Source organism: Rhinopithecus roxellana, chromosome 9 (assembly GCF_007565055.1).
Source record: "Rhinopithecus roxellana isolate Shanxi Qingling chromosome 9, ASM756505v1, whole genome shotgun sequence".
NCBI lineage: Eukaryota > Metazoa > Chordata > Mammalia > Primates > Cercopithecidae > Rhinopithecus > Rhinopithecus roxellana.
In genome coordinates, this window is record NC_044557.1 from 1737515 (window position 1) to 1754314 (window position 16800).

The 16800-nt window shown below is 38.1% G+C and overlaps 1 protein-coding gene across 1 annotated transcript in view; it reads right to left on the reverse strand.

Annotated features, from left to right (window-relative positions):
- KCNU1 (potassium calcium-activated channel subfamily U member 1) overlaps window positions 1-16800 on the reverse strand; it is a 165036-nt gene that overhangs the window by 67803 nt on the left and 80433 nt on the right. The window contains exon 19 of the mRNA XM_030937901.1: window positions 13970-14087. Coding sequence (XP_030793761.1) covers window positions 13970-14087 — 118 coding nt within the window. The remainder of the gene's footprint in view (window positions 1-13969; window positions 14088-16800) is intronic.

The following is a 16800-nucleotide window of genomic DNA, read 5'->3' on the forward strand; positions in this document are numbered from 1 at the left end:
AAAAAGGAAAAACTAGAGATTCAAGAAATTCTTAGGAATAAAATAGAGAAAGCAAGAGGGTTGACTGAACTGAGGAGAGAAACCCTTCTCACATCTTCCTCACTTGATTCTATGAACCCTTACCCCGCCTGCTAGCCCAGGTGTGAACAATCTGTAGCCCCTGCTGGGTTACATTGATCATCTGCTTTGCCCTTTGTTTTTGCTTATTTTAGAATGTGTTTCTAAGTGCAGGTAACAGAAAGTTAGAGAGAAATCAGGTGCTTGGGAAAAGTGTTAATTTTATAATTGTATTCTCTAATTTGGTATAGTAAATTATTTTTCCAGAATCCAGTTGCTCTTCCTACTTCTCTGTTTCTTCTCTTGTCTCCTCACCTCCTTTCTGCTTCAGTGCTCCTATCACCAACATCTGGCCTTGTGTGTGTGCTGTGATTCTTAGGGTGGAAACAGACCAGCCAGAGGGTGTATTATTAGACAAGGTTTTGAAGAAACCTCTTATCCCCTGACATTTTTGTATCCATACCTACATACACACTCATCTTGGAAAGTACTGTTTCATCTCTTCTCTACTCTTATTTCTTGGCTTGAAAGAATACTAGAACCAAATGTAGTGGCTGCAAGGTGAACTGAAGAAGAGGAAAGGAGGAAGAAGGGGAATGAGGAGGAGAACTTGAGGCAGCTCCGCAGATCTGGAAGTAAGAATCTGGTGTAAGATTCTGGGTAAGAATGTCTGGTGACAGAGCACCTCATTAGAAATACCTACCCTGCCCTGTCTCCAAGAAAGAAGATGGTTCTAGGTGGGAAGATAGACCTTGAAAGACTGTTGGAAGGAGGGATAGAATCAGGCTTGACAGAGATGATCTGCTTGTATAATTATACAAAGATGTTTCTTCTACGATCTTATTCCTGATTCCCTAAAGATTGAGAGTCCTCTGACACAGGTTTTTGACTTTGAAAAACAGAAAAATGTAAAAGCCACCCAGGATGGTTCCTCGTCTGTTTTCTTTTTTAATACATTCACTCAAATCTTTCCTGATTAGCTTTCAAGAAACCCAGATAGAATCTATGTAGAGAAGTCAAAGCCTTATGCCAGTGGGTTCATAGATTTTTTATTTTTACATATTTATTTATTTTTGCCTAGCTCAGAACTTGTCCTGGGTGGCCCTATGGGATGCATGATGGAAATCAATTAGTTTGAGTAGGACCTGGGTGGCTGTGGGAAGGAGATACTAGAACTGTTCCTGGAAGACTAAACTCACAAGCCAAGCAGATACCTGGCCCTGAAAATCCCTTCAAATTGTCTTTTGCCTCTGAGTTATCTCTAAGTCTCTTAAAACTGGTTTCCAAGTTTTAAGATTCATTAAAGAATTTCTGAAAAGAATAAAACAGAAGTCAAGTGAGAAAAAAGAAAGCACGTTGTCCATGGTCCTGGCAGCAGATAACTATGCTGTGGGCAACAGCTGAAACCAGGGATTTTTAGAAAGGTCTCTGCATATTTATATTTATACCTAAACAGTGTAAAATCCAGGCACCAGGCTTGACTGAGTATAAAATCAAACAATATTTCAGTTGAAGCAAAGCCAGCTAATCTGCATGAAAATATTTTTCTTAAAAATATTGTTTTATGAACTAGAACAGTGTGGTGATTCCTCAAGGATCTAGAACTAGAAATACTATTTGACCCAGCCATCCCATTACTGGGGATATACCCAAAGGATTATAAGTCATGCTGCTATAAAGACACATGCACACGTATGTTTATTGTGGCACTATTCACAATAGCAGTGACTTGGAATCAATCCAAATGTCCATCAGTGACAGACTGGATTAAGAAAATGTGGCACATATACACCATGGAATACTATGCAGCCATAAAAAAGGATGAGTTCGTGTCCTTTGTAGAGACATGGATGCAGCTGGAAACCATCATTCTCAGCAAACTGTTGCAAGAACAGAAAACCAAATACCGCATGTTCTCACTCATAGGTGGGAATTGAACAATGAGATCACTTGGACACAGGAAGGGGAACGTCACACACTGGGTCCTATTGTGGGGAGGGGAGGGGGGGAGGGATAGCATTAGGAGATATACCTAATGTAAATGACGAGTTAATGGGTGTAGCACACCAACATAGCACATGTATACATATGTAACAAACATGCACGTTGTGCACATGTACCCTAGAACTTAAAGTATAATTTAAAAAAATTATTTTATGAAATAGAAATTTTAATGTGCTCTTTACTTATAATAAAATGCGAATATAAAGGTATTAATCATAATTATTACATGCAATAAGTAAACAAAAACTGGACATTTTTATTTTAGAAGGTCATTTGCATTGTTGTCAATTACAAAGTCATATCACTGGATTAAAAGGCTACTTTGAATCAAAGTCTGTAAACTTTGCCACTCCTTATTTTTGGCTCTTCTAGATCTCCCAGTATATATATAATATATCTGTAATGTGTGTGTGTGTATATCTGTAATGTCTATGTTATATATATGTTATATATAACATATAACATATAATATATAACATAACCTATATAACATAGTATATGTTATTATGAATTATATATTATATATAACATAATATATAATAAAATATATAACACATTATATACTATATCTGTAATATATATTATATATCTGTAGTGTATATATGTAACCTATGTAAGTATTGGTATGTATGAATAAGTCATACATATGTGTGTATATATACACACACATACATAGGATTTATTTTGGTTGTTTCTTATGTGGCAACACCAAAATCTTCCCCTAAAGAGCAATATATCTGCAATATATGCCCTAGCAATTCTAAAAAAAAGCATTAAAAGATTTCTTCCATTATCTAAACAGAACATTTTAGAAGTTTGGGACAGACAGAAAATGGCAGCTTCTTTCATACTTACACATGGCCTTATGATTTTTTTTAACTAGCTTTTTCACCACTGGTACCTCAAATGTAGATGAGATATAATACCACCTACATTCATTAGGAGGAAACCAGGAAGCAGAAGGGCAGCAATCTGGCTGGGTTATGATTGGAACTGGGCTTAGAAACCCTCTGGGAGGAACAAAGGGGTTCTAAGGAAGGAACAGAACCCCTCTGGTGGAACAGAGAGCAGGGAGGGAAAGGGACGTTCAAGGAGAAGAATTTGTTAGAGGTGCCTTTTCTTAACCTTCTCTCGGCAAGAAAGATTTTCCCAATTCAATGGGGACTGTTACAGACTCCATACTCACTTATTCTTGATGTTTATTTTAAAAGGTATAAATAATTGTATGAAAGCCAATAATATATTGTGTTGGGTAAGCTAATAAGCTATAGTGTTGGGTAAACAGCCTTTATATTTGATGCTAAGTTGAGGAGGACAATTATGGTTGTGTCCTCACCTGACACACAGATACCCCAACACCCCTCATGAGATGAAGTCCAGCTCAGGGATGATGCCACCAAGATCTCCTACCCAGGGAGGGCACGTGGTGGCACCTGTGCCTGGGACGTCACATGAATGTCCTGCCACTCTGTACCATCCTTCAGTGAGGATAGAGTGGCGCTCCCACTATCACCCTGCGAGCAGAGAAAACTCCAGATTTTAAAATGAAAATGAGGGCTTATTTGTTATCTTTACATAAGGACTGCCCCCACAGAATTCTATATAATAATCTACTCATTTAGAGTGTAAAACAGAACAGCATTTAGGCAAAAAAAAAAAATAATAATAATAATAAATAAAAAATACATTTCCACATGTTTTAAGGAACATGACTATTGCTTAGAGTGAGATGGGCTTATAAATAAAAAAGAATGGTGACTACTCGGCTTTTCCTGGGGCTTTGAAGAGGATTGAGTAGGTTTCCAGGGAGTCAGGTTATTTGGTTTACTTCTTAGCACTATCTTCAGCAATATTTCAGAGTGGAATAAGTAAAATATCTGTTCCTTTTCATTTGGCAGCAGAAAAGATCCAGGGAAAAAAATAAATAAGAAATATGTAATCCCCACAGTGTAATCCCACGGTATGGAAACTCACTTCTCTTAAATACCTCCCTCTGGCATAATTGACTTTTCATGTGCATTTTAATAATGATATTTCAGCAGGTTGCAAGAGATTTTTTTTCCCTCCTGTTGTTGTTGTTGTAAATTATGGCTTGGAAAAAAAGTGTTATAAATCTAATTACATTTTCACTTATATTAACAAGTCAGCACAATCTTCCAGCATGTTTACCAAGCAATTCCAATATTTACAGCTGACCTAATTGGTTGTGGGGTAGAAGCAATGAACAATATTTTATTGTCCTGATCGTTGCGCATGTGCTGAAGAGAGCTGCCAAGTTGTAAAGCTGCCCAGCAACCCTGAAGTTCTGCCTGCCTTGTGCTTGCAGTCGTCAGCCAGCTGTGGAACAGAGAGCAAGGAGAGAAAAGGGCGTTCAAGGAGAAGAATTTGTTAAAGGTGCCTTTTCTTAACCCTCTCTCAGCAAGAAAGATTTTCCCAATTAAATGGGGACTATTACAGACTCCACACTCACTTGTTCTTGATGTTTATTTTGAAAGGTATAAATAATTGTATAAAAGTCAATAATATATTGTGTTGGATAAGCCAATAATCTATAGTGTTGGGTAAGCAGCCTTTATATTTGATGCTAAGTTGAGGAGGACAATTATGGTTGTGTCCTTGACTTTCACTATCAAAAGTGGTGTGGTCTTTAGGAGCCAAGCATGGGTCTAATACAGGTGGAGAATTCTTATTTCTCTTATCTTTAAAGAAAGGGGTGGGGGTGGGGGCTGGGGGAAGGAAAGAAAGAAAGAAATTATTCTTAGTAGGCAAGGAACACATTGCTCCCTGGGGAGAATGAGACAGGGTCTACCTCTCTTACTACTAAAAGTGAATTCTGCTGCCACTTTGCCACGCCCACAAGATGTAAATTGTTGGGGTTTTTTTGTTGTTGTTGTTGTTGTTGTTTGTTTGTTTTTTGAAATGGAGTTTTGCTCTTGTTGCCCAGGCTGGAGTGCAATGGTGCAATCTAGGCTCACTACAACCTCCACTTCCCAGATTCAAGCGATTTTCCTGCCTCAGCCTCCCGAGTAGCTAGGATGACAGGTGTGAGCCACCACACCCAGCTAATTTTTTGTATTTTTAGTAGAGACGGGGTTTCACCATGTTGGCCAGGCTAGCCTCAAACTCCTGACCTCAGGTGATTCACCCGCCTTGGCCTCCCAAAGTGCTGGGACTACAGGCATGAGCCACCACGCCCAGCCTAAGATGTTAATTGAAATAACATTTATCTCTAAGTCCTCTGTCTTACCTACTCAAACTGTTGGTGTTAGCACAAATGCAGAATTTTAATATAATTTTAGCAGAAAGCTGCTTTGCGGTGACTCTCCAGACCTTGGGTTCAATTATTTTATGGGATACTCCTGCCTCTTGTGTAGCGATAATTGCTAGCATTTATTTAATGCTTACTACTCAATGCTGGGAACTTCTCTCAAAGTCTTATACTTAATCTTTTCATAATTTCTATGAGATTGGTGCTACTTATTTTACTGAGTGGGGGATCTGAGCCACAGGACAGTAAGTGACTTGCTCATGGTCACAGAGCATGAGCATCACAGAGTTGTGATCTGACACTTCACAGTTTACTGCTGGAGCCCCCACCATAGTTACAGGGCATGGCAGTGTCCCCCTTTATCTCTCTTTCTGAAGCCAAAAAGCTAACATAGCATAGCATACAATAGGCTTCGAGATGTGGTATTGGACATACAGATAAGACTCTTCTTGGAGGTCACCTACAATTATACCTCCCCTTTATGGTGATACCTGAAATCTGTTAGGGCTTTGTTCCTTAGCTGAAGTCTCTGATCCATGATGAAAGGGAAGCTGCCCCAGAAGGGTTAATATTTTATTCTGTTTTTGCAAATGAAGTTTTAGATAATAGATGTTGATGAGGACATTTAAGTGTCTGGGGACTGTGAGCCCCTGAGAAAGATGATGGTAAGGTGTTACTCAGAGGGCAAATAACACAAACTGAAAATCAGTGCCATTTCCCTACTTCATATTTTTTTTTCCCTTGGAAACTATGCAAGTCATGTCTCAAGGCCTTGAAGAGAGTTTTACTTAGAAACAGTGACTAAGCTTCACATAATCTTCACCTTGTCTTATAGAGTCAGTCTTTTATATCTGACCCTGAACAGACAAGGTCTCATTCCCGCCTTTTAGGAGATTATAAATGAGATGACGAATAAAAGCATGCAAATACTAGTTAACGAATGCAAGTAAATATATGCACTCAGTAAATGATCAGTCATTCCATCATAATTTTTATTGCAATGATCTGAGGGCCACTTCCTCATCTTAGCAACCACCCAAATCAATTTCCATACCCATAATTCCAGGAGAATTTGTTTTTAGTTTTTTTTTTTTTTTTTTTTTTTTTTTTTTTTTTTTTTTTTTTTTTTTTTTTGAGACAGAGTCTTGCTTTGTTGCCCAGGCTGGATGGAGTGATGGAGTGCAGTGGCCTGATCTCGGCTCACTGCAACCTCCGCCTCCCGGGTTCCCGCCATTCTCTTGCCTCAGCCTCCCAGTAGCTGGGACTACAGGTGCACACCACCACGCCCAGCTAATTTTTTTGTATTTTTAGTAGAGACGGGGTTTCACCGTGTTAACCAGGATGGTCTCGATCTCCTGACCTCGTGATCCGCCCGCCTCAGCCTCCCAAAGTGCTGGGATTACAGGTGTGAGCCACCGCGCCCAGCTTGTTTTTAGTTTTTTAAAAGACCTGTCCACAGACTCACAAAGGTATTTACAAAATGCCTTGTCCCTCCTTTATTGTAGTCTGTTAAGCTAGGCAAGATGAGGGAGATGAGAGTAATGGAAGAGATAAGCTGAGTTTTCCATGGTACAGTCCTGATACCTGAAGCTATTCTTCTGCTATTTTTAAGCAATAACAATAAAATGTTGTTTGTTAATCTAAATAATCAGTTTATTCAATACCTACTTGATAAATTATTGTGCTCTCTCTCTCTCTCTCTCTCTCTCTCTCTCTCTCTATATATATATATATATATATATATATATATATATATATATATATGGTACTTTGCTAGGATTGTGGCACATTGCTTCTCAAAAATGGGATCTTTGCCTGTGAATAGAAAATAAGAACTAGAAAAGAGGTATTTAGAGGATCTGAAGGAAGATATCTAGTCATCTTTTCAAAATTCTTATTTCCTGCCACCCTAGCTCTTTCATCTGCTTTTGAAACTCAGGCTCATTGTGATTAAAAGTATAGTTTCTATACATATATGTGTATGTTTATTTTCAATCCTACCCCTAGAATATCCCCATAATTATATGAGAATGTATTTTGTCCTGCTGTCTTCTTTGGTCTTGCTATTGAGGCCTGATGAAGATATTTATTAAACTTCATTGCAGACACATAGCCCTGCTAGGGATCCTGGTGGTCCCAAATTACACCATCAATTAAAATGAGAGAAAGCATATTTTAGAGGTTCTAGAATCTCAGGTGGAAAACCATACAATGGGAAACATAAGTGCCAATTGGACTCTTGGGGAAAGGTAACTCTGGAAGATGAAATACTGGCCATATAGTGTTAAGTGAATGTAGATTTCCAGAACGTGATTTGAAATGCTACAGTAAAGGTGCCACTCAATAGGCATGTATGAATGAAAGAACCAGAGAATGCTTGTGATTTCCTAGTTATGGGCTACATTACACTCAAATAGGAAAGTCTATGCTTGTCTGGAGGGAAAGTAGTTTTAAAAGCTTAATATGAAATAAGAAGGAATAAAAGGAATTGCTCAGATAATCTCATCTGAACAGTTTCTGTCGAAAGCTCAGAAATGACATGAAAAGAGCCATGTACAGTGATTCGTATCCGATCTTCTGCCCCCCGCCCCCAGGTGGACTCAGAGCCTGGCTCTCAGTAGGAGTTCAGACATCATTGAGGCTAAAAGATGGGGATTCTCTTGCCTGAATAGTTTGGGACACAGAATTCGATAAAATGTACAGAACTGAGAGTAAAAGGGGAGGAAGGGCTCGGCTTCTTTTCCTGAGACAACATGGTATGTATGGCAGACGAGGCATGAAAGTGAGAGGTCATAGGAAAAGGTGTCTCAGGAGTCAGGCCTGGGCATAAATTATGTAGGGCTGGAAATAGATGTGCCAGAAAAGAAACAAACAACATCTGCCAGTTGGATTGATCCTCTTATACCCTTACGGCTAGTGCACTACTTATTAGTAAGCTTCCAGCTTGGCAAAGGCTATCCTGGCAGTCCTTCTGGATGGACTACCATTTGGTTGAAAATGAAAGACTGCCATGGGATGACTGGAAGGAACTGGAAAATAGCCAAGGAAGGAGCTGGAAATGCCATGGAAAAGAATGTTCTGGAGGGAGAATGGCAAGCTATAGGCAGACTTGGACATGGCAAAGTGACCTTACCAATGGGAACTACTGCATCATAGATCTTCACTGAAAACCCTGCTGGTATGCTTGCCAGGCTGGTGGTCTATAGATGGTGATTGTAGACAGTGAATGAAATCTTGTGAGGTCTTGAACTCTGTAACCTCTCCTCTAAAATGTGAAAGAAAGTGGTAGCAGAAACGTAGAAGTCTAAGAACCAGAGACATGATGGCAGAGGGTGACAGGAAATACAATGATAACAACAGAATGAAACATTTTTCACTTGCTGTATTTTCACAATGTATATTAGGCACTACTTAAGAATTGAATCAGTCCTGTCTCAACCAATCCTTACAACATTTCAATTAGATTCTAATACCATTTCATTTTACAGATGAGAAAACTGAAGCTTACAGGCTAAGAAGGTGGTGATCTGAAACTCATGTCTGCCATAGGTGCTATTGCTCATGGCTAATATTTGAGGACCACTTATCATTGAAAGAACTAAGGCTGGCTTGGACATTGGCAAAGAGAGAAAAAAATAGCATTTATGGTCCCTGGTATCTGTAAAAGAACACAGAGAGGATGGAGATGACGTTGATATTATAAATGTGATCTCATTCATAGATACTATTAAGACATGGTGAGAAGGGATGTTATATGGAAAAATATTTAGATTTCAATATGGGCCATAAGGTGACTTAAGCAGACCCAGTGGGGAGAATTTCCAGGGAAAGACTGATAAGGCCAAACAAACCAAGTATTTCTATTAAAAATGTTTCCCTCTCCTGGCCCAGGTCTGTTATACAATGCTTGGAAATTTCTGCCTTGTTTCACCAATTAAATATCTTTCACCATTCACTTGAGATTATTCACATCTACTTTTTAGAAACTTGGATAATTTATTGTGGTTATGGTGTTATTAGTCACAACATCATACTAATTAGTTGTATCTAAACCTTTTCTTTCTAATATCTAATTAAAAACAGTTTACTAAAGAAGAGAGTTTTGATAGAGAAGAAGCAGAGAATAGTAAATAATTGTGTAATAGGTAGAATGGGCAAAACTGTCCTAACTCACCCAAAATAGAATGGCCAAGGTAAAGAAATTGGAAGCTAGGACCAGGGAGCTCCAGAAATGAATGAGATTCATGTTCACTTACAATGAAACACTGCACAGCTCTTTCCTGAAAAGAAACAGGAAATACTTTCTCTCTCTTATATCATATGATCCCTTGATTTAAGGACATACAATTCAAGTGACTAGAGCTAATGTTTGTTTACTTATTCATTCAACAAATATATATTTAACTACCATCTATTAAACAGTCTTTTGTGTGCTAGCCTGACAACATAGCTGCTATTTATAACATTGCTTATTCTGTGGGAAAAGAAAGACACCAGGGATACCATAAAATATTCGACATTAACTTTTGTATAAGTTAGAGCTGTCTGTAGTGCTTTAAGTACTAAGAATAGAAAATAGTAGTTTCTGAACTTACTGGAAAACCCACTGGTGGCCTGAAGATTACATCTTTAAAAATATCAAGCTCATTGTCAGCAAAACTATAAATAATATTATGTTGCTTTTGATTTGTGAATGCAAGACTATTAACGCATAAAAAATGGATCACAAATAGCACATACCACATACTTCACTTTTTTTTTCCAAAAATGCCTACTAATCTCTATTAAGCCATCCAGCTTATTCTACCACTCATTGTTGTTATGGCAAACATAGATCCCACTAGACACATGTTGCCAATTTGCTAGCTGGAACTCCCTTTGTCCTACAACATAAACACAAAACAAACACAAACTCTTTTCTAAGGTTCTAAGAGGGAGTACTATACCACTGACCCGTTAACACGGTATGTAAGTCACCCGAGCTAACCAACCCCATTGATGAAATATCATAGAGACTTACCCTTAAATGGAACATATTTGTTCAAGGATATACCACCATCTAAAAGATTACGCAGTGTGGCCCTTGTTTATTTCTTTAAAGCTCTTTAATTCATGCAAACATACCTTGATTTTGAATTAAGACGTGCAAGGGAATTAATCATCAGCTTTAGCAATCATCTGCATGGGTTACTATCACAGTCTCTGGTCTATTTGGGGTCAAAAGCATATTTAGGGATCCCCAACCAGAAACAGGGCTGACAGACCAAGTCTGCAGATGAACCAGGTTATCTGGATCCATCCTTCTTTTAGATGCCTGCTTTAAACCATTTTCTTGTTTATTACAGACAAGGGGAATTAAAACCAATGGGAAAAATTCTGATATGTTAAATTAGTTTTGTTTTTACAGCTGTGCTAAAGAATAAAAAGAAAAGCCAGTGAAACTGAATGAGTAAAATTACATTTGAGAATTTTCTGTGGCGTTTGATTATCCATGGCTTGCCAACCCTTTACCATCACAGAGAAGACGTGGGAGAGAATAAACAAAAGCACAAACATGATTGGAGCATTTTCTGTGTTATCACATATGTTGTGTTTATGTGTTCACAAACAATTTTCAAATTTGAATCATGTTTTTATGACAACTTTGCATTAACATAAACATAGTGTACACACACATGCATGCATGCACAATACCAAAATCCAAGACTGTGTTCTTGATAAATTTGAGACTTTCCCATGACACTCTACCGTGCATTCTCTCCTCTTGTCAGGCTGGCTAGCTGCTACATGGAAAATGCCACATTCCTCCCAGGCTTTACCCATGTCACACTATTCACAAGAGTTGAGATTCCCACTGTCTCCCACCTTTCCAATTCCCACCCCCCACAGGAAGCTTTCTAGAACAATCTTTCCAGCCCTCATTGACCTTGTCTTCCCCTACCTTCTGCCAGAACCACCAATGCAGCACTTGAAAGAGTACCACTTTATTTGGCCTCTGATTGATTGATTGATTGATTGGGTCTTATTATGTGTTTATTTTGAACTGCAAAAACTTTTTATTGTGAAAGTTTTCCAACTTTTTCCCTTGTACTTTCTAGGGAAGAAAATTAACCTATCTTTTCTGTATATTTGTACTAATGCATAATATTTGTACACATTTATGGTGTATACGCGATATTTTGATATGTGTGTAGAATGTGTAATGATCAAGTCAGGGTATTTAGAATACCCATCACCTCACGTGTGAACCCTTTCTTTGCACTGGGAGCATTTTACATCTTCTCTTTCAGTACTTTTTAAATATGCAATATATTGTTGTTAACTATAGTCACTTTACTGTGCTGTCAAAAACTAGCACTTATTCTTTCTTTGGCCTCTGATTCATTTTATGTGAATTCATCTTGTTTACCCATCTAGACAGCATGGAAGTTGAAACATGATTTCTATATTTACAAAAGCATCAAGCATGGTGCCTACTTAGCACGCATAGGCTACTCAATAAATGCCTATTCACCAACCATTTTTGGAGAAAAAGTATCTGCAGATCCCTGTGCTCATCTGGGACTGTTTTGTGGTTGGAAATAGCCAGGCAAAATCTGGGTCCCTGAAATGCCCCAAGACCTTTCCTTCAACTAGTTCTCAGTGCTTTCCCATAGGCTATCTCATCCACTTTATAAAATCTGGGAATGCAAGGCAGGAAGGGCACAAACTGTAATTCCTGGACTTTTATATTGCTCTTAGAAAGTGCATAAAAGGGAGGGAAAATTGGTGGCTCAGACGTTTGATTCCCACCCCACCTTTGGGAAGATACAGGAAAATTTCCATTAACCAGACCCAACAATCCAGAATCCTCAGGTAAACAGAAGAGAACTGTGTGCTAAAAGAAATAAGTAAATTGCATCAAAACCAAGTACAAGTAAAAGATTTATTGCGAAACCTACATCACTGGAAGGTTCTGCACTTATTACACTCTCAGCCCAATTTCAAACATCTTCCTGGCTATAAGAATTGATCATTGCAATAAGAAGAAGCATTTAATGAGGACATACTAGCAGCCAGGAATTAAGCAAAGTGATTCCTTGGTACCCTTTGATCAACAGCTCCCCATTTCCCCCACCCACCACTTCTGAAAACTACCACTCTACTCTGTTCCTATGGGTTTGGCTATTTTAGAGTCCACATATAAGCGAGATCGTGCAGTATTTCTTTTTCTGTGTCTGGCTTACTTCACTTAGCATAATGTGCTTTAGGTTCATCCATGTTCCTGCAAATGGAAGAATTTCCTTCTTTATTAGGACTGAATAATATTCTCTGTGTGTGTGTGTGTATGACATTTCCTTTATCCATTCTTTTTTTTTTTTTTTTTTTTTTTTTTTTTTTTTTTTTGACAGGCTCTCGCTCTGTCACCCAGGCTAGAGTGCAGTGGCATGAACACAACTCACTGTAGAGTCAAACTCCCAGGCTCAAACAATCTTCTCATCTCAGTAGCCCAAGTAGTTAGGACTACAGCTGTGTGCTACCATGCCTGGCTCATTTAAAAAAAAATTTTTTTTGCAGAGACAGGGTATTTCTATATTGCCCCAGGATGGTCTTGAACTCCTGGGCTCAAGCAATCCTCCCAGCTCAGCCTCTTAAAGCACTGGGATTATAGGTATGAGCTGCTATGCCCAGCCCTATTTTATTCATTTTCTGAGTAACACTTAGGTTGTTTCTATATCTTGGCTATTGTGAATAGTGCTGCAATGAACATGGGAGTACAGAATTGTCTTTGAAATACTGATTTTGTTTTCTTTGAATAAATGCCCAGAAGTAGGATTGCTGGATCATATAGTAGTTTTATTCTTAATTTTTTGAAGAACTTGCATATTATTTTCCATACTAGCTGCAGCAGCAAAGTGCTTTAAATACCTAATCTCATTTAATCACTATAAAAAAATCTACAAAATATTTATACCATCGTGTAATGCCAGGGTATAATGACTCTTTGATAATATATTTACCCTTAGATAATCAGTTTTTAATCATCAAAGATCTTCCTGGTATATTATCCCTAATAAACTGAAATGTTGTCAAGATATTACAGAGTTATTTTCATTAAAGTTTGGAATGATAGAACATTTGGATTGCCCCTCTAATTAAAATCAACTAAGTAGGTCACCCTCCTCCAACTCTGCTTTCTGGTTAGTGGAAGTTTCAGTGTACTAAAAAGCTGCAAGGAAAAGGGCAGGGAGGAGGGATTCATTGCCCATATTTTGCAGAAGCAAAAACTAAGGCAATCACATCTTGAATGTATTGGAAATGGGGGACTGATTAACAACAGAAAAGCTATTTGGAGTTGTTAAAATTTGTTTCTAACTTACATTTCTAAAGTGCCTGAAAGGTGGTCTGAAAGAAAGTTGGGCATTTAACTTTTGGGTTATTATGGGTACGGATGATTTGAGCAATGGAAGAAAGAGGTATATTTGATTAGCTTAATGATATGGGCGAGGTGGAGATGATTTCATTTTGGGGAGGAACGATTCCATTGGTCAGTATAGGAGTTTATAAATATATTACAATGGTTTAAATACTATATATATATATATATCCCACTGATTCTCAGAAAAACTATAGGAGACCAGGGTTCTCTGCAGCTCTTACCTGGTGGTGAAGTCTGATACTCTTGAAGTGCTTGCATGTACCCTTGGAGGAGAATCCTGCCCTGCTATACGAGAGGAGATTCCCTTCATACATTTTTTCACTATCTTTACCGATGGCACTGCAATAGGATAGAAATCTCAGTGAGTTGGCACATCTCTTCACAAGGGATTTTTGGACTATTCCCCTTGGCTGAGCCATTTATAGACCCTTGACTAAGGAAAGGCTGGGGAGTCTCAGCTACAGCCTAGTTCTAAGAGGATGAATTGTAGCAAACTCTTTGGTTTCCTTCTACAGAATTAGGGAGTGCGAGAGGATTTCAATTCCATATGGTGTGTTTAAAATAAGTACCTACTGAGTAGCTGCTGCACCTTTCTAATCCATCACCCCTCCCATTTCACCCAAATGCATTTGAGGAGTCTTCCTGCTACGGCATGTCTAGAGGCACCTTAGGACGCTAAGAAAGCATCACTCTACAAAAATCCTGTCTCCTTCCTGCAGATGCTGCCCAGGCTTGCAATTCATTCTGCTTGGACATCACCTCCTTTTCCTTTATGTTTTCTTTGAGGCTTTCTTTATTATTAATTTTGACTTTTGAAGAATCTCGATCTTACAGTAGATGCATATCAAAGACTTTGTGTATTTCCAAATCTGGAAATAACACAAAAGGAAATAATTTTCTCTCCTGCAGTATAGGAATACTACCATGACTTTATGAAGGGTGATTATAAGGATACATGCAAGAATGTTGAAATTAATAGATTCAGTGAGCACCATGAAGCCACTTTAATATGGAAAAATGTGACAGGTGAGCCAATACTTCTTCCTGCACCTATATGTTGATATGTAATCATGCCCTTCTTATTCTGGAACCCAGATTCAACCCAAGAATCATTTTCAACCATCTAGGCTAGGTAGGCATTGTCACACAATAAAAATTTGCACTTGCTGTTGTGATTTTTAAAAAGCATATTCTAAACAATGCTTTGCAAGTTAAATACTTCTCTTCAATTTTCAAAGAGCCTGTGTAATCCACTTGTCAGAACCTGATTGCTTGGTGATCAGAGACGGAGAGATTGAGCAGAAGTTCCTAAGGAGGTGGACCACATCAAGGGGCAGTCATCACTGATACTCCTCTTCTCCTGCCCACCCAAGTGCAGAAAGGAGACGTGACCTTTTCCTACTGTCTCAACATAAGCATTATTTCTGTACTTAGACTAACCACAGTGGGGAGTTCGTGTGGGACAAGCCCTTAATCCCAGTTATCACCTCATTTTGATCAGTGGCAGACAGAAAAAGCCATGAAGATGTCTTGGCATCCCTCTTTCTTTTGATGTAATTCTTTTCTGAACCATTCTAATCCATAAAAACATCAACTGAGTCAAAACACACTTCTGAAAGAAGGACATCCTTTGGATATGTGATTTCTCAACTTAAATTGGCAGTGACTGCATCATCCAGGTGTGTTAAGAGATGGATTTGGAATAAGTTTACCCTACCTGTAATCCTCAGAAGCCTTCACTTGACTGATGCTTCCTTATTTCAAGGTTACCTTTTGCCCTGGGGGGAATGGCTTGGGAAGGGAACACCTGAAGTAAAATCTGAGGAAGGACTAGCTGTGTTACCAACTGTCAGTCTCTAAAGGCTGGTTGGTTGTGATGGAAACTGAATTATGGAATGTCTAAGACAACATGCCAGAACTGGCCTAGGAATTACAGAACTTTTAGGAAGTGTCTCCTTTTCTCAAAGCCTAAATCTCCAGCCAATAACATTTGTCAGCTGCTAAAAAATGAGGGTTGGGGGAAGGATAAGTGGGAGGGGTGAGTGCTCTCTGTAAAACTCTCAAAATCTTCGCTAAAGCTTTGAATCTTTCCTTGAATCATTCTTAAAACCTCATCTGAAAACGCATTAATGATTTTTATAATTTTGGAAGCTTTCATAATTATGGAAGAATGTGCATGTGTGTGGGGCAGACAGAACAGCTTGTATGGAGATTGCTGATGTTTCTGATTGGTGTTGACCACCTGAAGGTCAAGGACAAACTGGCCCAAGTCATCTCTTCTGATTCCTTCCAGGTCTAAATTCTATAATTCTAATTGCGTTCAAAACGGAAGTTGAAAATTGTTTACTTACCAGGTTGCAAGATAGGGCAGATAAAGAAGTTGCAACAGTTTATCCCCAGTTTCAATATTGCTTCAAGTATTTGAGGAAAAAATTTTAAGAAAAAAATAAGAAGACAAAGTCCCTTCCTCAAGGCAGTAGATAAGCAGTGAAGTTTCTCTGATTTCATTCTGTTTGATCATTTTATTTATTTATATTTCTTCTATCTGTGTATCTATCTATCTATCTATCTATCTATCTATCTATCTATCTATCTATCTACCTATAGCTAACTGTGTGCAATATATTTTAAATCTATTTTAGGCAAGGAAAGTTGAAATAGATTTTTCCTAACACTCTAGCTAAACTGTTAATGTCATGACTTACCATGACTTCCCTATGGATACTTTACAGATTTCTAGATAAAGCATTGGATACCAAAATTAAATAAATAAATAAATAAATAAATAAATAAATAAATAAATAAAATTTAAAAAACCATGGGATCTGAGACCTGTAAATGACTAGAAAAATGAAAGTTCTTCTAAATACATGGCCAACATTTTGGTTATCTTTCTCTTTCAAAAGGTAATTCCCTTGAAAGCAACAAGCAAATCTTTCCTTTTCTGGAATACATGATAGGACTGCATTTTAAGAAATGCCTCATATGTGATTTTCACATGGATAGCAATAATTCCACTTATTTCTATCTCCCTCAAGAAGTTTTATCACAG